The 22,479-nt window shown below is 43.9% G+C and overlaps 2 protein-coding genes across 2 annotated transcripts in view; both read right to left on the bottom strand.

Moving 5' to 3' along the window:
- Positions 1-6,124: 6,124 nt before the first annotated feature.
- On the bottom strand, positions 6,125-7,663 carry LOC136958885 (transmembrane protein 200C). The gene has a single exon (XM_067253011.1). It carries the CDS (start codon positions 7,661-7,663, stop codon positions 6,125-6,127), a length of 1,539 nt encoding a protein of 512 aa, XP_067109112.1.
- An 11,722-nt stretch (positions 7,664-19,385) lies between these two features.
- The window catches only part of LOC136958883 (receptor-type tyrosine-protein phosphatase mu-like), a 93,530-nt gene continuing 90,436 nt past the window's right edge, over positions 19,386-22,479 (bottom strand). Inside the window, exons 29-32 of the mRNA XM_067253008.1 lie at positions 21,323-21,448; positions 20,827-20,990; positions 20,441-20,576; positions 19,386-20,282 (exon numbers count right to left, since the gene is read on the bottom strand). Of these exons, the coding sequence (XP_067109109.1) occupies positions 20,229-20,282; positions 20,441-20,576; positions 20,827-20,990; positions 21,323-21,448 (480 nt within the window). The 3' untranslated portion in view covers positions 19,386-20,228. The remainder of the gene's footprint in view (positions 20,283-20,440; positions 20,577-20,826; positions 20,991-21,322; positions 21,449-22,479) is intronic.

Genomic DNA, 22,479 nt, shown 5'->3' with positions numbered 1-22,479 from the left:
GCATTGTGGGATAGCAGGACAGCCAGGGCGTTATTTTAGCCACCCCTGCCCCAGCAGGGCACTCATAGTCTATTCATGTGACTTCTCCATCAGTCTGTGTATTATATGAATCACTTTAATATGCAAATTGTTATCAAATTAGTTATTGAGAGGGAGCAACCACAATAAATCTGACAAACTCCTATACTGAGACATCAGATCAAAACTGAAATAACTAAATGTATCCCCCACCCTTCTCACTGTCATTCACATACACACCATGTTCTTCCATGTGGAGTCCTCCAGGATTTACAGTGTGCAGCAGCACATTCCTGTGCCTGAACCCACTGTAGGGCTATCTATTTAGGGGCAACCACTTAATCCTATATCCCTCCCATCACAACGACACAAACACCAACACACACCGACACACTGCACACTACACACAAACATGCATCTACATACTAAAGAAGCACACAGGTTTTTAATGAGTGTTTGGGCTGCCCTCTCAAGGAATTTGTGGGGTTGTTCTTCTTCCTCCCAGTGGGATTTTGACCCTACTTTTCTGGCACAGCCTGGTCAATCTCGACTTTAATCCAATCTAATTGCTTTCATGCCGCAGAGTATATAAGAACACATGTATCCAGGCAGACAGAAAGCACACAACCCTTTAATTTATCACAGCGGGATATTCAGTACATTCAAATAGAGACTTGTAATAGCTAGAGTACCATTTAGGTTAAAAAGCTAGTCTCACAAGTCAAGTGTAGTGTTGGTAATGTATATCCTTTCTGGAAGGTTTAAGAATTTCCAGAGCAAAATACATGTTTTCCCGTAATAACACTGCATGAAGCCCTTTCCTCTAATAACCCCATATAAACCTTGACAAAATTACACTAAAATAGAGTTACACAAAATATAAACATAAATTGAGTGTTGGGTGGGTGAACATTCCCATAACAAAACATTCATTCTATCTGTAACAGGCTGGTGTTTTTATGTCTTAGACCTTGCAAGGTCTAAGACATAAAAACACTCCACTGCCTGTCTCAGGTCTAGAATGTGTGTGATTATTTCTGGAACACACCAACTTAAAACATGGGAAGTAGGAGTGAGACTGTCCTGTCTTTAAGATAAGAAATAGCCTCTCTGTCTGCACCTCCAGACAAATTCTTGGCAGCTCTACGTAGCTCAAAGCCCTGACATAACTCCTCCTTAAGTCACTGGCATTTACACACACACACTGAAGAGGTAAAGGGACACGATTGAGGGTGATGGGTATCACCTATAGAGGCTACAAATACAACCTACACTAATGAGGCAAAACTCAATCCAATCAGACCAAATTAATGTGTCGTGATCAAACTTCTATGAAAATGATCCATGAACTACACTGTGTACATTATGACTCATATAATGCCAATGTAAAGCCTTCCTGTAAAGTAACAGTGCAACTTGAGCGAACATTGAATTTTGAGACAGCCATCGATTACTGATGATAAAGCTACTGTAACTGAAGAACAGCCAACAGATGTCTGTTAGAATAGCGAAAGAGAAGAAAAAATAATGCTCCCAATCAGCAGCCTAGACATGGCAGCTTGTGCAGTTGTTTCCGTAGCTTAGAGAAGGCAGGACTGTGATCTTGTGAGTGTCTCCGAATGGAACAACTCTGTCAGCGCAATGACTAACAGCAGACAGACATCATGTGATTTCTGGATTCCTGCGTCTCATCTTTTCTGGCTCCTGCAGACTTGTAGCGTGTGTGACTCAGGAGTAAACTCCTATGACAGTTGACCTTCGATATGACCTTTGTGTGACTTTGGGAAACCAGATTGAGTTGACCTCAATAGGTCACAGGTTTGGGTAATGGTAACTGCAATTCCATTTCAAATTATTTGATAATATTATGCCACTCTTGACTTTTAATGGACTTCCTAGGTTGAGCGAATAAAACATTAAAGGTGAACTTGAGTTGACCTCGATGATGATATATAGGCGGGGGCCAGGCGGGGTTCAAATGACTCAAGAACACACTGAGAACACTAGCAACTAACATAACAACTGCATAATAATCTATATTATTATGTAAAGCAAAGACAATTATTTAAGAGCCTATTCCCCAAATCAATAACTTTGTGAAGACTAATAAGAAGTACAGTGTATACAGAAATCTGGCATTTAATTATGCCACATTCACGTTTGAAGTTCAATGACAAAAGGCAAACTGCCCAAGTAAATCAATTCAGGTTTCGGCGAGCACTTCAAAGAGCATGGGGGGGGGGACACTGTTGACTGAGAAGAGAAGTACACAAACAGCAAACAACTTTCATGTATTAGTTTTGATAGTCTGCACACAGTATCAGAGATAGCACTTGGAAACGAATGGGAGCCAGACTCAATATCTGATGAAGCTCTACTTTGGCAATGGGCCTGTGTGAGCCCAGGACCCTGCTGACTGTTTCCTCTTCTACAGCTGGAGTCTCAGGGGCCTCTGTTCAGAGAGCAGGCCAAGACCACATGCCAAATGACTGCCTGATTCTCTCTGCATGCAGTAGACTAATGTTCCTTACCCACTAAGGTGGAAGCCACAAAGTTGGGCTACAGAATAGTGTTCCATAAAAACAAAAACTAAATGGGGATATTAGTCATTTACCAGAATTGTATGCTCTTCATGGGATAAGATAAGAAGATTTGCCATCTTTGCAGGAGACAGTGTGACCTTGCACATGCTAACAGCACACCATATCCTTGTGACTGCTTCTCATAAATGTGTGGATTTCCAACCTTTGGAAAGCGCCAGGCTAAGGATTGTGTCCCTCTTTGGGCTTGCGATTACACAGAAAAGCGTTGAGAGACTATGGGAGTATGTGTAGCGTCTTAAATAAGCACACATAAATGACACTAGCCTTATGCTGTGCATGAGCATTTCTCAGCCTCCTAAGTGCTACGTTCACCAGAGATAATATTTTCCAGAGGTTTATGCTACACACAATGTCCTTCTATCCAAAGTGAGGCTAAAAGAAATCAAAGACTTGTCCGACATAGCTCTTGGCAGGAAATAAAGGGACCTCACAATGGCACACTTCAAGAGAACTTCAAAGAAAGCCCCAGTCCCCTACTCTCCACTATTAATAACCTTCGATAAGTGAGGTGCCATCTCTAATACCATGGCTTTATAAGGCAAAGCATACCCCGGTCAAGTGATCAGCAAAGTCGAGATAACCGTATCCTAACATACTTATCACTCAACACACTAAGATTGGCCCAGACCCGTTATCTCACCCACGCATGAGGATTTTGCTAACCTACGCACAATCGTCACGTGCATGTTCAAGCCACACTAGTCATGCACAGCGGGGGGGGGGGGGGGGGGTTTGCACAGGAAGCTGGACAAGGGGTCGAAAGTCTGCGCTGATGGCCCAGGTTTCTGATGGCGATACCAGTTGTGGCGGGTATGATGTACTAGAGTAGCTAATTAGGACTCCTCCCTCCTTCCCTTTGTCCTTAAGAAAGTCCATGGAGGCGTTCTGGCTCAACCTTTGCGCAGCGTTATCTTCAGATCATGATTGAGACAGTAGTTTACAGAGCCTCTCTTCTGACCTTCAGCCCCAGTCTGTGTCTCTGTGTCTCCCACACATGGTCCGACCACATAAGAGAACCGTCCCAGCACAGTGTGGCCTTCTTATGTGCAAACTGACAACGGGCCATGCAAAATCCCTGCATATTCCCATCATTCAAATACTTCCAGTAGTCTGGAACAGGCAATTTAGGACTTAATTTTATATCACTGGCGTCTGTAACTGTTTCTTTTTATGGGCTTATACTACGCCACAATGACGAGAAAAGGCCCAACTACCATTAGGCAATAAATGTTCCTTCATATGGCCTTTACCCTCTCCTATCATCCATAAACTAGTCCCATAGTGTTGTCAGGAACACTGGTTCTTTAGCTGTACATTCAACTTGATGAACCCTTTACAAAGTACTAAACAGTGGGTCTACTCATAGTGAGAGGGCGAGATACACTGGAACAAAGCAACACAGCAAAACTGCAATGACATTAGCGCGCGCACACACACACACACACATACACACACACACACACACACACACACAAGAGTAGAGACAGCACCAAGTTCACTGACCCCCTCTTCCACCGTCTTCCATCAGCAAAAGGAAACGCGCTTTGAGAGCTTCCCCCTTTCAGACTAGTCAAATGAGCTTTTGAGAGGGAAACTTTCAGCCTGATTCCGCACTTATGTGATGTGCTCACTTGAAGAAATTGAAGTGCTGACAATGATCAACAACTTCACACGCTCTGATAAACACATCCTTCTTTTTTTTTTACCCTAATGATTGACCTGTCTGAATCTTGGACAAATAGCTTGTCAGTTGGATGCATTCATAATGCTTAAACAGTACTTCAGAGCAATAACTGCAGTTTTTCTTACTGTCTGCTTAAGTACTCACCATTAATAATTTCCAAAGACGCCAGTTGACAAGGTCCAAACATTTTCAAAAGGACCACGGTGTCCAACGTGTCAGTGAGAACATGAAACAAAAATGTATTATGGTCATTCATATTTTGTATTCTCATAAATACGTCTCTCCGCTGAATTAAAACATAGGACATACGTTGATTATTTTCCTTAATGTTTCTAATGTAAAATCAAGATTGTAAGAATTATACAAATACTAAATAATGACCAATGTTCTGCTAAACATCCACCTGTGTGTGGACCATGTGAGACCTGTTGAGAAACAGAGGCAACATTGCCTGGGATAGCCTAGTCTAAATTCGCTGGAGTATCGTGGCTAACTTCGTTATTTAGCAGTGTTTTAGTGGTCTACCTCTAAAATAATCTAATTCACAGCACGACTACAAAATACTCAACACATTTGTAACAGGCTTAGTTTTTATATACTAAAAGGAATATGAACGACCCACTAAATAGCACTTTACCTGTCTTGACAGCGTCGAAAGAAATCCCCGTACAAATCTGTCACATGCCAAACCGAACTAAACCGTCACTGAGGGACAAGAATTTTCACAGAAACTTGCCACCTGAGAAGTTCCACTTTCGTCCTGCTCCCGATAGCAGCTTCTACCGAGGCTGAATGTACCCGCCTCTGTTGTTTCTCATTGGTCCGTGTTTGTAAGTAGGCTACGCCCATTAGTTAAACATGCTCATCAACGTAGTGACTCCACATCGTAAAGGGAGGCGCAATATAATCAGACAGCTAAGTTCCAATAGGGGAGACTGCCACCCCGAGGTTGCCAGAAGACAAAACTGGTATGTATGACCATTAGATGGCAGTGTTAGTCAAGACACATAAGTGTCACTGAAATGTACACGAAATACACTAATATTTATGTCGCCAGAACAATTCGCCGTTGTCCAGGGCACGTTTTGTCCATGTTAAAACTAATCATATATATTTTAAAGATTGTAGAATGAATGAGTTAGGAAAAAACTCACATAACCTATTTGCTTAAGATAAACCAGTAGTATCAGACAACAGAAGATAAAACATCATGTTAAATCTTAAGTGTTACAGTTAAGTTTATTCAGCCATTCAACTACTTAGTATTTAGACAAGTGTGCACATGTTAGACCTAATTCTCAAGGTCGCATTGCTAAACAGAACTTTTCTACCTGAGATTCCATGTCTGGTAATTCCACATAACATTTAGAGAAACAACCTACACTTAAATGTTCTGTGGCACAGTTATAGCTACACTATCATGTGTTACTTTATGACCACTCATTTTACAACCTAAACCTATAGTTTGAATCTACAGGTTACCTACGTCATACAAGAGTTAATAAGCATATTTTCAATCAACCCTAGAATTAAATTGACAGCTAATATTTATGGTAGTATTGCTGTTGCTACAATGAAAAAATAGAACCGTCATTATCTGAATATTGAATTGTGTGGATGATTTTGTAGTCAACGATGCCATAAGTGTCTTTATTGATTTCCATGGCTGCGTGTCAATAGTTGGGAACGACTACCTTTCCTTGCCTCTTTTTCCTTCGTGACCACTAAGAGAAAACAAAGGTGGGGGTGTGTAACTACAAGGAGAAGAAGCCTTTGAAGAGTTCAGGAGAAGACACCCTCCAGTCAGAAGAGCCCCAGTCTATTGTTCTGCTGAGGTGCTGGGTGCTGTGACTAAAACTTCTGCACCCTGACCTTCTGCAGCTGTTGTTGCTACTTCCGGGTCCGTGACGAATGAGGACGTGTCCACTTCAGGTGCCTCGAAAGACTCTCCCCCCAGGTCTGTCAGTTTGATGTACCCCTTACTGTTAGAACGCTCCAGACGGGGGCAGCTGAACCGCCTAGCTCCATCGCCCTGGCGACAGCCCGACACAGAGAGGCTGCAGCGTCGAGCAGACCTGGGTTGATCAGACAAGGAGTTGAGTGACAGTCGCGACCCCATTGCCCTGGCAACAGGGGAAGGAGGGAGCAGTTGCATCTGGGCCCCCTGGGGCAGGGCCATCAGCACCCCCTGGGGTTCACTGGTAGCTACCTTCTGGCTTTCCTGGGGAAGATGCAAGTCCATCGTCGAAGGAACCTTCTTTTTGGTGCCCGAGATGGTGCTGCAGCTATGGTCAGGGCTTGCCTGCGTCTCTCCGGCACCGTCCGTTCCAATATGTATGCCAGCAGTCTCCTCTCTGTGTTCCTCTGCATCCGTCCTCTCAGCCTCCTCCACCTCACAGTTATTGAGCTTGATGACAGGGAGGGTGAAAGCGTTAACGGAGGAGGTGACAATGGAGGTGGTCTCCCACTCTCTGGGCTGTGGTGTCTCCTCGGAGCTCCTGGTGTGGTCTTTGTAGATGCTGTAGACCGTCTCCGTGAAGCTCTGGACCTCTCGGGACCAGCTGCGAGGCCTGCAGGCTAAGGATGGCCGTCGAAACAGTTCGCTGATCCCCGATTCTCCCTGATGGCCCAATGTTGTTGACGGCCAGGAGCTCCGTGTCAGGGTAGCGCTGGTATTGTACAAGCCGGATGTCATATCCACACCCCTGGAGGTCTGCGAGTAATTCACCAAGCCATTGATCGGCGAGTAGTCTTTTGTCCGTATGTGATGTAAATCGATGACTGTGGAGTAGATGTCTCTGAGGTTGATGATTTTGGTCTTTTTGTCTCTGTTTTCGTGCAGTACTGCATTTGCGCAGATGAAGAAGAAGATGCCGATGCCCATCACTAAAGGGCCAAACACTTTCAGATTGTCTGAGTACAGGTAGTTGGCTAGGAAGTCATTCAGGAACCCCGAGGAAGAAGGAGGCTTAGTACTGCTGTTACCATTGCTCTGGTTTACCAACTCTCTCTGCTCTGAAGTGGTTTTATTGCTTGTTCGATTCAAAGTGGTTGGTGGGCTCTTAGAGTAGCTTATCTTGCCATTCGTTTGTTCCCTCAGCTTCTGGACATACACCTGGTTGTCATGGTGGGGCCAGTAACCCAACACAGCCATGGCTACCCCTACTAGAAGAACTACAACTCCCACAGCAGCCACCAGACCTGCAGGAGAGCACAGGTTGAGTTTGCCCTTCACCACCACCACGTCGTTTTTCTTCCTCTTCTTGGCTTTCCTCTTCCTCTTGTTCTCTGCTCGGTTCTTGGAGCGGATCGAGTCCTGGCGCCTGTTCATACGCAGCAGGCCGCCCGTGGCTATCATGGTGACGGCTGGACAACAGTCACTCAACCTGAGACACAGACAGTAAACACAATAAGGGTTATACTGAAACAATGCTAAATATTTAGAAGGTGACCTTCTCAGAAGGTCAGGCATGAAATGTAAATTAATTTAATAGATTAAAAATACCAAATAAATCATGCCCATCTGTCACTGCTGCCTTTCGGCATCCTGCTACTTCATGAAATGAGATAAAGAATATGACAGTTGGGAACAGACAGTGACATTAATCTATTTTCAGTTGTGGGTCCAGGACTATAATGCACTATGACAGCATTTTCTCTCTGTTTCTCTCCTTCTCACTACTTTTTCCCTCTTGAACTCCAAATGCATAATAATATCCAAAATGTTTTAGACCCATGTTTTTTTGTCTCCAGCACAGGAGAGTCCAGGGGAGGGTTCAAGACCTACAGTGACTGCAGCCATTTCCTGATACGTCCCAATCACAGAGTGAATATTGATGTGAGGATACGACTTCTTAATTACAGAGATAGCCTCATGCATGATTTAACCTGACTGTGCCGGTAGGTATTTAATTTGACTAATCACTCCTAATTATGTATGACTTAGGGCTTAGATTCATGAATAAGTCATTTCACAAATTATTTCTGAGCAGCAATTATAACACTCTTTTTCAGAATAGTATGATTGGCAAGTTGTCACTATTTCAATAGATAATGGCAGACAGCTCTACAGGGATGTGTCTGGATAACAAAATGCATTGGAATCAAGCTATTGTTGCAACATGTTGACATGGATCGTTATGGACGCTTTACTCTTGTCAGTTTGTACTATATTCTATTCAGTCACATCAGACAAGCACTCAAATGTCTCCTGGGACCTTTGGAAAGTAAAGTCAACCTGCACTAAAGAGAGCAACTGTGGGCATATCTATTTGTTTTTAATGGGAAAAAGCATTGTATTCAGGGTATTTGTTCAAGGTTCTGAGAGATGTAATGCTCTAAACTCTGGCATTAAAGTTTAGAGACATTGGAGAACATGTTTTTAAAATCGTGAGAAAGCATACTTTTGTACTCAGTGATGTGAATAATTATTGTTATCAAGTAGGGTTTCCTTTTCTTTGCGACCCAGAGCCAAGGAGACAGTTGACAGTGGCTCTGAGGTCAATGGTACAGCTGGATCTCAACTGATGCTGTCCAGAAGCAAACTTGTAAAACGGTCTAAGATACACAACCTGGAGCACTTTATTTTTCGTGTTACCTTCAGAACGGAGTTAGGCTATATCAACATGCATATCGACATCTAATTTCAGTACATAGCCTGCTAAGTTATTTTATTTCTACAAAATTCCAAAATGCGGAATGTAGACTACATTAAATTGTGCTGCTGGTATCTTTGCATAGCCTGCTGTCTTTATTTTATTTATTAAGTCGAATAACTTCAGACCGCTAAAGAAACAATTCTATGAATAAAGGCGAAAGTGGAGTCTGGGATTATTCAATATAAAAGCAAAGGAAGACAATGGAACAAGAATTGCAAAGAACCTTTTATATAGTTTTTGGAACAGATATCTTATTAAAAAGCCCCCAGAAACATTTCGCCTACCTCAGTCTACATTACACAGCAGTCCACATCGGACACAAATTCACGAAAAAATAACTTAAGGACTATTCACTCAAATATATCTTGAATATTATTACTACACACCGAAAATAACCTCAACCATTTTCCACTGCACAGTGATTAGGTTAAAAAGACATGGAGCGCAGACCTCACTGAAAGACGCATCAAACGAATTCGAAACACATTTGTGGACTCTTTTATCTATCATAAATATAATTTATATAGGCTATTTTATTACACCGTACCATTTGGAATGGGTTAAATTACGTCTACCTTCGTACCATTGCAGTTGATTAAATGAAATACGACTATTCAAACGATATTACCAAGACTATTGCGCTGTAAGTTTTAAATGACATTCATGATAATAAAATGCTGACATTTGATCAAATCTTACCAGAAACAGCTTTCTGAAGATTAACCATCTTTAAAAGCATGTACCGTCTTTGTGGTCAATAGGCTTCGAGAGCTTCCCTTGGTGCGCCACTTTGGTACCAAACTGGAAGAGTGATTATCATTTGAACAAGGATTAACAATATATCCGGCCACAAGGGGCGGGGCAACTATTGTCGATAATTGGGCAACTGTAAAATCTATTCTACTCGTCAAAATGATGAAAATATTGTAAAACGTTTTTTTTTAATGAAATTTTATTTTCTAGTCAAGTTGCTTGAATTGGGTTATACATGTGAAACTTTAGATTAATTTACCAGGATTAAAGTATGTGTTCAGAGGTTGAAGGGCAGTGACACATGTTGCATCTGGACAAAGAGGTTAAGGTCATGTCTTTTGCCTCCTAATGCTTCATGACAGACTCTCATGCAATGATTAAGAGGTCTTTCTACGTGGCATGTAAAACAGAAAAGCTTTAGCAATTCAAAATGAAAAGAAAGATACAAAATAACGATTTTATTTAAAAGCAATGCTGATACTGGCGATATACAGTACAACACAAATGCAAGTATGAGTTCCTCTCTGCCTGGTTTTCAGACAACACTGTCATTCTTCATAACGACGGTTTAGAGTCTTCACATTTGACAGGTTCCAGATATAGTATGTGTCTGAGTGTTTGTGCTAACTTCGGAGATGGAGATACATTGGGCAGGAAGAACATGAATAACAAAGGCTTGTGTTGATACTCCAGAGGTTTGAGTGTGAAGCTGTGACCCAGAAATGTGTCTTGTTTATGATCAAATTACTGGTTGGATAAGTTCAGCAGCTCCAGATCTCACACACTACGCTTCATTCAATAGTATGCATAAACGACAAATTAGGTTTTAAGACATCTCTTCTCTGTAATCAATAGTGTAACAAACAGGATTTACCAACCCACTATTGAACAAGCCTCTATACAGATTTAAGCTCCAAAGCTTCCCCAACAAAACTGACACTCAACAGATGTGACAGAAGGGTCCAACATTAGCTCTGTACTAGATGTTCAGCCTCAGATACAATCCCACAGATAAGTGTATCGCTTGGGAGGGCCAATGTGCATCTCCTGTTCCCCGGACAGACCTCTTTAAAGTGGTTATAGCTGCTCCAGTCACTGATTTCAATCTATCCTGCTCTGTAATTACCACAGGTGCTGACGGTGTCTTCCTCCGGGTCTAATCTCTAATTCAAACAAAGTCGAGTTTCACTTCACCACCCTACAAATGAGGTGTGGGACTAGACGTGTGCCGCCCCATGTCTCACGGTTGACATTTGCAAATGTGCTCTATGGCAAAGGCTACCTGGCGCCTGTTCCACTTAATTAAGCCGATACATCGAAGACGAGGGAAAGTGAAACTCATTCCTCCATGCACCATGTAGGGTACACAGGAAATCTTCAGGTTAGCTCCTGTCGCCTTTTATTTCAATGACTTGGCTTGTACCCAAAGTATGTGTGTCAGACCGAAAGCGAGACAGTGACGTATAGTACAGTATCATATATAGTATAGTATTGTATCGTGATAAAGTACAGGACTGTGCAGTAGTGTAATGAGGAGAGGATTCTTACAAAAACAACAAATGGTTAACCCCCAATCCTCAGCTTGTCTTAATGACTTTACTCTCTTCCACAATGAACCATTCATTATCAGTGCCTGTTGATGAATTATAGGAGTTGCCACCTATAGGGATTAAAAATAAAATGTACGCAAAGAGAGATAGTAGAACGAACATGTTCGTACGTTTCTATTTTGCCTCGAACGTATTCCACACATATTTTCAATTGTGGTGATGTGGCAAATGTTAGATTTCTGTTGGGTATCATATGTGTCCTGGGTGTGTGAGAACACACTGCAGTGAGGTCCTCTCGTTCCCAGATGAATCCACACGTGATTGACAGGACCTTTAAAAGGTATTCTGTGGAGGTGACATCTGATGTGCCCCTACCATTCTGATACCATCCATATCCAAAATGGATCGACCACAGACTGTCCACAGCGCAGTCCCAGTACGGTGTCGCTATCTGTTCAGAGGAAATACCATACCAGAAGAAGACTCGGTGAAGGTCAGAACATGTGTGGAGGGTTAACACCAACATTCTCTGCTCTCACTTTGGGTCTTTTGTCTTTGTCTCAACCCAGCATGGTTATAAAACTAACAAACGTGTCAGTTTGCTTTGTCTTCCAGCTCTTTTGGTACTTGCTCTGTGAAACATGATCCCTTCCTCTGTTTAATGGCTGAAAATAAAGGGGTACCATCTGGAAGCTTACAGCCTTCCAGATCTACTGGGGCTCTCCTTACCCGGGTTTAGGGGGTTGTGTAATTGGGAATGTAGGGAATTGGTGGATTGCCTCCCGTTCAAACCCTGGAGGAAAGCAACCACAGCTGTAATTGCTGTAGAAGTCGCAGGACCGAAGATAAAAGCAACATTTCTTTTAAAGATCTCTGGGAGGGAGCACTCAGTGCTAAGAGCATTTAGAGATCTGTGTAGATGCTGGGACAATAAATTAAACATTTAGAAAGGAACGTGCATAACTCAATTATTGAATATCCATGTATCTCTGTGCCTGAGTACTATGTAAATACTAAACTGACACTGAAAGGTTTGCGAATTCAGAGCTAAAGATGTAAATGCGTGCAAAGTACTGTATTGTGCTCATTAGGGTGTCTGAGGTCTACTGCCAGCTCCTGTGCTGCAATGCTATATCCTTAGCCTAGGTGCTGTTTAATAGGGGGTAGAGTTAAAACGACATCCAAATAATGGAGCTAAAGAAGCAATGCTGAGGGGATCTACTCCAGACGGGTAACCCAGAACGAGACCAGTATTTAATCAGTTCCTATAAGGAAAACAAGCGCTGAACCTGTATATGAAAGAACCTTTTTTTTTCTTTAGTTCTAAGAAGGTCCTTTTGATGAATGATTACTTTGGTCCATCTGCCGCTTGTGTTTGTCTTAATGAGATGCATAACCAAGTGGCGACCAATGCAGGTCACTGAGACTTATGGGGGTCTCTGCGACTTTCCGTTTCTATGTTCAGAATCAATGTGTCTCTGACATCCTCCACAGCACAGGAAATGGAACAGAGAGCTATAAGGACCAGAAGATGGAGGAGCGCTCCAGTCAGGCTGCCAGCTGGGGGAGGAGGGCATTCCGAGGGGTGGAGGAGAGGAGCAGGGTTGGGTAGGGGAGCCGCAGGTGCACACTTGTTCCTGCAGGGAAGTGCTCTCCACAGGTGACCTTGTTTCTTCCTGGTGGATGGCCACAAGGCTGGGCTGCGCTGGCTGCTACCACTATGAGTAGCACACATTCGAACGGGGTGTGTAGCTGCTCCGCTGATCAGGACAAAGCACATGTGGAGATCAGAAAATTCTGCGGGGAAGATCCATATGAACGTCCATAACCCCCCTTGTCTCATACACCCCCTGGGCTACAAAGCCTTTAAGTGCTGCAACAAAGTGCTTGTCTTCCCAGATGTTCACTGCAACAGTGATCTGTAGCCGTCAGCCAGACAGTTCTGTATGGCCAGCTCCTATCTCCTGGCCCTGTAGACTCTAAGCAATTGAGACTATGGTATTACTGAGGGAACAGCCAGCTTTGATCTCCCATCCTTGATAATATAGGTCATCTCTTCAGGGAGAAACAACAAAGAACCAATGAGGTGGAAAATACCATTCAATTCACCTCTGTGTGAAGCACAAACAAGAAACAAAAAGCCCTTCAAACGCAGTTTCCCAGACCTTTACCTTGGCTAGATCTTTGGCATTATTAACCCGAAGGTCCCCGTCACATCATCAGGAATAAAATAACTTTGAAACGTAAAATATTGAACCTGTCATTTCCCATTCTGTTGTGTGTGCAGCCCCTTCAGACAGGGTAGCCATGGCAACAGTTCCATAATGCATCATGAAACACCTTGGAAGAGGCTGTTTTTTATCTGGAGTGGATGGGAGACAAGGCAGTGCAGAATGACTCAGATAAGAGCCCTGTAGAGAAGACAAGCACTCAATGAAATATATTACAGTAGACATGATCTCTGTCCTGGCTTATTGACAGCAGGGTATTGATGAAACCCAACAACGATGAGACTAGAGAGATCAGCATGTAAGGATGGCAGGGTTCAGTAATCAAGGAGAAAACAACAGACCAAAGGCAAAGAGGCTAAAGGAATTACTGAGGCAACAATTAATGCCCACCCAGATGATTTACAATGCTTTAAAACCGAAACAGAAATGTGTCTGCACAGCTGAGCATAGTATGGTCTAAACTGAAGTAAAGATGGGTGAGCGAGGCAACCGTGTTCCCACTGTACAAGGGCTTGGAGTCCTGCAGAACACACTCAGTCATGTGGAAATCAGCAAGCAGGCCAGCAGGCAGCAAGCAGGCAGGTCAACAGACAGGCAGAAGGCATGCAGACAGGCAGCAAGCAGGCAGGTCAGCAGGCAGCAAGCAGGGAGGCAGGCAGGCAGACACAAGCGGGATTGGGAGGGCATTTAGCCAGATGAGTCTTCTGCAGGGGTATGGAGGAACTCATGCCAGGAACTGACAGGACCAATCAGCGACCATCCATGCATGCTAATCAGCCAGTCAGAGTAGCTTGGGCTTTGAGCACTTGCAGGGGTCCATCGCCACGGTTACAGCAGCAGTCAGCCAGCATTACCTGAGCAGGTAAACAAAGTGGAAGGAACAAGGTCTGTCTACACGTGGACCTGTCTCTGTGACCTTCAGACTGATATTCTGCAGCACAGGAGCACAGGGATGACTGAGAGGAAAGGGAGGCTGTTGGCCTTGGATGCCACGGTTGATTTGTTTCAATTGTTGATAGCCAACAGTGGACAGCTGGATGCATGATTAAGACAAACAAAGAATTGTGCAGTTCGATAAACATCATAGATGCCTGCGTCTAACCTCGTTAGAAAATGTGCAGGTGCTTTAGCAGTAAATGGAGTATTGTACAGTGACATTCATTCTCATAGAGATATGTTCAATAACATCAACCCACTCCTTTCGTCACTTGCTTGTGATGCCTGGACTAGTTTATTTTCACATAGTTCTTTTGCTCATTCTTGCTAATTTAAGAGATGAATCTCCTTATGTGTTATCTAGGCATTTTATAGGTGTTGTTTAAGTGCCCCTGTGGTGTTCTCACTGTAAGAACTCTTAATCATAGAGAAAATAGGTTTCTTTTCCTTTAGAAACTAAAGTAGCTCAAGAAGTAAAAGAAAAAAGCTATTTTCCCTTTTATGGGTACTACATTTGTTTTATTGGTTGATTAGACTGTACAATTTCAGCTTGGTTGCAACAGAATAATTGCCACGTTCTACAATTCAAAATTAATCCGTACATAACTTATTCAAAGTGTATTATTATCATCATCTTCATTAACATTTCATGTTAGCAGAGTAAACAAAATGGTCTTTTCCCATTAAAAGTTTCTCATTTTGATCCTCAACCTTACACTGTCTCCATTTCTGATACCCTTTATCATCAATGTCTTTGCGGTCATTCTGCTTTTCATATGCTAATGTGTTAATCAACATTTCCCAACGAATTAAGCCTCTGAGGGCCTCAGACTCATTTGTGTTATCAGGCAAATTAACCTTCGCTGGAGGAAGGCAAGGCCAGAATCACCACTGTCTGGCTTCAGTCACATTAGTATGTTTCCATCTTGAGTAAAAGGAGTTGTCATCTGCCTTGTGATAACAGAGCGGTACTGACCAGCCATCTTCCTCCACATTTCTGACAGGGAACATTACGACCCATGTGTGTCACATCCGCAGACTCTCACCTGCAAAGCCCACTCAACATAGCAAGGCACTGTACAGAGATTGTGATGTTCATTTTCATAAACACATTCACTGTAATCTAACCATCTAGCAAGTATTGATCCTGCTCCTCTCCTCCAGTAGGCCCCGCAGGCCAACCATTGATAAAACATTAAAAAAAAACGTTGACATGAATTTTAATGATGTCAATATTGATCCGAGAAAACGATGTGATAAACATTGCCATACATCGTCTTCTTCCTAAACCCCTTACCAAGCACACCCACACAACAGTAGCTTAATGCTGCTAGTGCACAATACTGATTATCTCCATAAACACCGTGGCCTGCCAAGCAGCAGTCGCATCCAGCAGGACAGCCCGTGCATGTTGTCGTCGTCGCTGAGAGGAACCTGTTATCACCTTGCTCCTCTTCAGAGAGTCTGGTGTTGGCTTCTGTCCAGATTGGCCACCAAAAATGCTTCGTCAGCTCTTTTCCCCCAAAACACACTCGGAGCAGTGAAGGGGGAGAAGACAGTGACAGAGCTATTCCTTTGTTTTTCCCTGCATTATTAGTGATACCAGAGGGACACCCACATTGTTTATGAGCTCCCAGGGGACCATTTGTATTAATGTAATGAATACTCTTGTGCTGTCTGCGTAGCTCACCCATGATACACCATTGGTTTTCAGTTAACCGTATTGACATTGTTAGCTCTCTGGCGTTGCTGTGTTTGCTGCACACATGCTCAACACTGCCCATGTTGACATTGGGGCCTTGTGTAGTGACCATAGAGACGGAGAGGACGGAGCCTGCTCGTACATTGCCGCCCGTATCTGCTGTCGATCGCTCGTTCTTATCACTGCCTGACCCAACAGGTGGTCATAGAGGTTGATTGTGCAGCGGGGAAACTGCTGGAAGGCCACGCTACAGAGACCCGTATCAGGATACAATGCCAACGACGGCATGCTCGGGCAGACTGTCAACTTGAAACGGTCCGGTTTGAATCTTTTAATGACATTTACTGTTCATCGGATGAACGGTTGAGGAAATGGACGTTGTTTGAGCAGTGTCCGATCCACAGGGCTGAGACGCCAAGTGCTGCCGATCTGCTGTTGAGCTGCTGACACAGAACTACTATCTCTCGTTCATCCGCGTCTGGCATCCGACTCCTGTCTGCCATAGAGAGGCGGTGAACACATGCTGCTACTACAGCTCAATACTGAGTGGTGGGAGGTGAGGGAGATAGAGGCACTGACTACCCAGCACTTGCCATCCACAATGCTATTACGGCGCCATGGCAACAGATGAAGACGTGCAGGCCTCTCTGAAAGGGGGCACCGCTGGTTTGCTCCGCTTCTCCTCTGACTGGCAGGAAAGCTCCGCGGGGCTGCTATGGCAACAGACTGATCATATGCAGAGAGGGGCTGTTGCTGCCACGGCAACGTGGGGCCAAGCCGTCAGTTAGCAAGAGGACTGGGAGGAAATTAGATTGACTTTGATGAGAACTTGACCTCCGGCTGATTTCCAAAGATAGTTCAGTCCTGGTGTGCCCATGTGTGGTTGGATATGAGCTTGGCCGGGCAGGAGTGGTGTGTGGCTTTATCACATGAGACCGTGGAAGAGGAAATGTGTGCTTTTGTATCATTTGGACAAACTGCCTCCAGTGGACTTTTCACAAGAAGAAGTCTTTTCTATGGTTGAGATGCCATCTTTGACCGTTGCTATTTTGTATAATCTATTCTCATTCAATAGAACTAGCTGGATCTTTTTCACACTATGTATAATCAGTCTATTAAATCCAATTGACAGCTACTTGATTAGAAACACTGTGATCGTGCACTCTGATAATTAAATGACATAGGGAGAATAACTGTAATTCTGAAGACAGACATCTCTCCCTTTCTATATCTGTCTGCTCCTCTCTCTCGGTCTCTCTTCCTTTCTCTCTCTCTCTCTCTCTCTCTCTCTCTCTCTCTCTCTCTCTCTCTCTCTCTCTCTCTCTCTCTCTCTCTCTCTCTCTCGCCTCTCTTTAATATGCATGAAGAAGAAACAAAGATGAGATATGGATCAGTGGCTGATGTGAGAGCTCAACAGGGGTGCTTGTGTGTGTCAAGCTGCTCCATTGATTGATCTCTTGCTCCCTTGGCAAACGCTCGATGGTAGACTGCAGCCAGGAGCAAATACGACTTGTGCCCGAATCATCTGAGCTCTGAACTCAAGCCAATCCTTGTGACACTGTAATTACTTAGGGGAAACGTGTAATGCTGATGTGAGAAATAGCCCAATGTAGTTATAAACGACAAAGGCCTATATATTCGGAATGGAGGGAATACAAGACAATTTTCCATTACAAACAGACCCATAAAGCCTTCCCCATGTAGCCAGGCCAATAACTAAGGTGTTATAATGGAAAACGACTCATTAGGACCTGGGGGGATGGGATGCTTCCTCTGTTCTCTGCAGTCTGGTCTGTTGTCTGTAGAGAGTTGGAGAGACAGAGAGAGAAAGAGAGAGAGAAGAAAGAGAGAAAAAGAGAGAGAGAAAAGAAAGATAGCACCTGAAGAGGACACAATAACATCTGACAGAGAGTGTGTGAGAGAGAGGTGAGAAAGACAGATATAGTGTATGTGTGTGTGAGAGAGCGTGAGACAAATAGAGAGCGTGAGAGAGAGAGACAGGGAGTCTGGCTGTAGATACAACACATTGCACTGTGCAGTACTGTACAGTACAGCTCAACACTGTCCACATTATAATGTCACTTTTCAACATTTCCATTTTCTCTTATGGTATTTAATATAACTTCAGAGGATTTACCTTTAGAACACTGTGAAGACCACACATAAATCCCAGTAAGAAAATATGAAACTGAATTGAAGGTGATGGGAGAGCACCCCCCTGTGGCAGTCATTGGTAACACTGTTACTGTGAAACAGAGCGTTTCTACATCTATGGTGCCATCTGGTGGATTTGTAATATCTTTGCACCCTGTACGAAAAAGTCTAATTTAATTGCATTATCTTGGTCTGTATTGGTACATACATACATATTGGTATCTCATTCTCCAAAGCGCCAATAATAACACTATAGCCTGCAAACAGTGCAACATGCTTCACTATACCAAACATGTATGTGCGTGTGCGTGTATGCATGTCTGTGTGTATGCCTGGATATGGGCCCCCTAAGTAACATCTGGAATGGACCCCCTCCCCCCAGTAGCACAACCCCCACCCAGACACCCTCTCCCACCTCTCTGTCCCCCCCCCCCCCCCCCCCCCTGGAAGGTGAGGAGAGGAATCATCTGACAGGATAAGACAGTGAGACGAGAACAGCTCCAGCGGCACCTCCGAGCCTGCGGTCCTGACCAGCTGGAGGGTTCTGGAAGGGAAGGCAGTCGTGATGATGTGCCAGCACTTCCTGTCCTTGGTCCAAGAGGCCCTGCTGCAGACGACAGGAGCAAACTAGCTAAGTGAATAAAGAGGTAGCAGCTGCCAGGCACCGAGTGCTCTGCGAGGAACGCTGCTGCTTTTAGTGAGCAGCTTGTTTACGTGGGTGCACAGGAGAGAATCAATAATCTGGTTTGTCACGCCACTTGTCCATTTTCTAAGCGCACAACAACAACCGAAGGACTTTAAAGAAATGTGTTTGTGCTGTGCTCGGTAAGGGATTGATATTAGAGAGAACTCCGTCCACAGTTCATTCCTGAATGAAACGTGAGGATGTGTCTTATTGGTTACGTGGACATTTTCTGTTCTCTTTCTCTCCAGTAGATGTCACTACAACCTCATATTTCAGTTTTGAGGAAGTTCCTTGAATGGCGGCATGACAACTTTACCTGCCCTCCTTGATCAAAAAAGGACAAATTACAAAATGTGCATTATAGGTACATTTACACTTTTTATTCTTCTTTTTTTTTTTTACAATGGAATTGATTTGACCAACAGATCAAAAAGAGCACTCAATACAACCAATAAAACCGACAAACCCATAAATCATGATTGTCACTTACTGCAAGTCACAAAAAGTACATACCATGAATAAATAATCTACAGAAATATGTACAATATGCACAGCAATAAGGAAATGGAAGTGCAAATCAAGCTTTGGATCCCTGTACAGGAAATAGGGTAAGCCAATGGATATTGTGCCCACTTTCCCTCCACCCCATTTAATGCGATAATAATCATCTATATGCCATAATTTACAGGACACTTAGTAACATTTAGGCATTTTATTCCTGCTTAATGACTTGAATCATGATATTATTTAGCTTTGAGCAAAAAACATGACTGGAGAGATCAAATGAACACGTTACATTACGTACAGTTTATATCGCATTCCACGGAAAAGCTGGAAAGTATGATGTTTGTCATCCGAGGAGGATCAAGGCAACAACCACGGGACCACAGGCGAGCGAGAGACAAATCAAAAGAAAGAGAGAGAAAGAGAGAGAGTAGGAAAGAAATAGCGAGACAGAGAGAGAGAGACAGAGAGAGAGATCCAAAGAAGTGAAAGACTGCAGGAGGACATGTTTGTGCTTCTGTGTTGTTCCAGACACAATGCCGGGACAGACAGACAGACACTGGCTGGCTGCATTATCAATACTGTACACGCCAGTACTTTTTCCTTTCCATGACAGAAAGCAGAAGAGATGCTCAAACTGATTGTGTGAAGAGTGTCTGATCACTGTACACACACCCGAACTGCAGTTGACTGTATTGTCCCAAACCTTCAGTCTGTGATCTATTTCTGAGTGGACAACTTTGACACCCGTTAGCCCAAGTTCAGGTACTCTAGAGCCACTTCGTAACAGAACTTGTACTGATCCTGGAAAACACACAAATGTGTTGTTATTCACCATGTAGGGTTCATGTGCTACACCATCATTCTCATCCACCTGTAAACCCTAAAATGGAAGATGGACATGTCGACCTCAACACGACATCGCTGTAACAAGATGGTGATAGTGCTAGCTCTGTGCTCACCAGTAGGTCCACCATGTTGGGTTTGTTGTTCCTCAGTGTCTTGACGGCGTGGAACACGTCCACAGAGCGCTGGTGCTGAAGCATCTCACACACGATGCTGATGGCACAGAACGTCCCACTGCGCCCTCCTCCGTTCCTACACACGCACAAACACACACACACACGCACGCACGCACACACAGAGATAGAGAGCAGAGAGAGAGAGGGGGAGAAGGATAAACAAGTTATACCAAGACAAAGCTACATTCTTTCTGAATACAGAGGAAAAAAGCAGTCCGATGCAGTTCCCCAGTCCAGCCAGTAGGTGGGGATGTTTCTCCTCTAATGCCTACAGTTAGCGCAACACATCTTCAGGTGAGCTGTGCCCCAGGGAATGACTGACTTACAGGCAGTGGACCACCGTCCGGCCCTCTCCTCCGTCATACTCCTCCTGCCACTTGTCCACCTGTCGGATGAGCTTGAGGAAGGAGCGCTTGGACATGGGCGTGTCTCGGTACATGGGCCAGCCCAGGAACTGGAACTGCTGCACCATCCTGTAGCCGTCCTGGGGCTGCCGGCACCACCAAGCACACAAACACAGGTTAACACAGGTTAACGCAGGTAAGCACAGGTAAACACAGGTAAACACACATATTCAGACTTAGGTCATGATGTAGATAGTGAGGAGTGTACTAATGATTTGTGTATCGTCAATCTGTAGTCAGTGTGTACGAAGCCCCCTGCTGGCGACAGGCTCTCATGGCAGCCAGCCCTCCAGCCTGTGTATCTGAGACAGATATACTTCTAAGGAGCTTAGGGGGTAAGTGTAGGTGAGCCTGCTCAAGGTCCTGTTAGCAGGTGAGCAGGGCGACTAGGTCAGTTTTAGTGGGTCAGTCAGTTTACCCGTGCGGCATTGTAGATCCGGAAAATTCTACTGATGATGTCCTCCTCCAGGTCAGCTGACACAAACTCCACCTGGATTGGCCCATGGCGGTGGACACCGTTTTCTGGCCAGTACTGAGGGCACAGCTTAGACACACGCACGTGCACACACGCACACGCACACACACACACAGAACAGCAGAGGGAGGAAAACGAAGGTTAGTTAGTTTCCTCAGAAGAGTTAGGTACAGAACCCTATTGAGACTGACTGTTATAAAACATCACTATACACTAAATGAATAGGTGCAACAAATCCACAAACTACATGAATAATTATGAAATAGTTTCGGCACCAAAATCGACATCCCTTAGAGTGAATGGAGCGACAGCCTCACCATACAAACATCAGGAACAATTGAACCAGGATATCTTGAATAGAACTGAGGACTGATGAGGAGTGATTATTGACTGGAGCAGTACTGTGAGGTGGGTCAACCCATAACCTTGAAAATATCATTTCATTCTAGACCTAGAGTTACCCTGTTCCAAGTACTTAAGATCCAAGTACTTATACAAGTCATTTCTTTCAACCAATGAAATCAAGCCTGGGCTTAAAAAAAGAGAAAGGAAAAAAGGATATTTTATATTTTTCATCAAATGCTTTCATTCCCATCTACAGTGGATTATTGACTCTTTGCTTTGGCATCATTTTTGAACTGCACAGAGAAGTGAGCTCTTGGGACAATCTCATGAAAGCACACAAATCGCCCCGATTCTCCTCTCTAGGGAGACAGCTACGTTTGAAACATGCACCTGCATACTCCAAGGCTGACACTAGACACACACTCACGTGCACACATATACACACTCATACATATACATGCTCACACACACACACACAAAACACACGTCCACACACATACACCCAAAGGTTCAAGGCAAATACAAATACAAACATGCAGGCTCACATGCGCACAAATTATTGTGTACAAAACAAATACCTCAGCAGCATGCCAAGATTCTCACGCACATGTACAAAATCAGAAACAAAAACATCAAATTCTTGCCTCCCGTGAGACCTTATCAAAACTCGACAAATTCACCCGATGCAAAAACTAAGACAACGATGGTGAGATGATGAGTAAAACATCTATCTCCTTCCCCTCTCCTCCTCTCTT

The sequence above is a fragment of the Osmerus mordax genome, chromosome 16 (genome assembly GCF_038355195.1).
Source record: "Osmerus mordax isolate fOsmMor3 chromosome 16, fOsmMor3.pri, whole genome shotgun sequence".
Lineage (NCBI taxonomy): Eukaryota > Metazoa > Chordata > Actinopteri > Osmeriformes > Osmeridae > Osmerus > Osmerus mordax.
The sequence above is the reverse complement of the archived record's forward strand: the minus strand, read 5'-3'. Positions and strand labels throughout refer to the sequence as shown.

What these genes read in the sequence shown, in the direction of transcription:
- LOC136958885 (XM_067253011.1), bottom strand. Translation starts at nt 7,663, where the DNA reads ATGATAGCCACGGGCGGCCTGCTGCGTATGAACAGGCGCCAGGACTCG.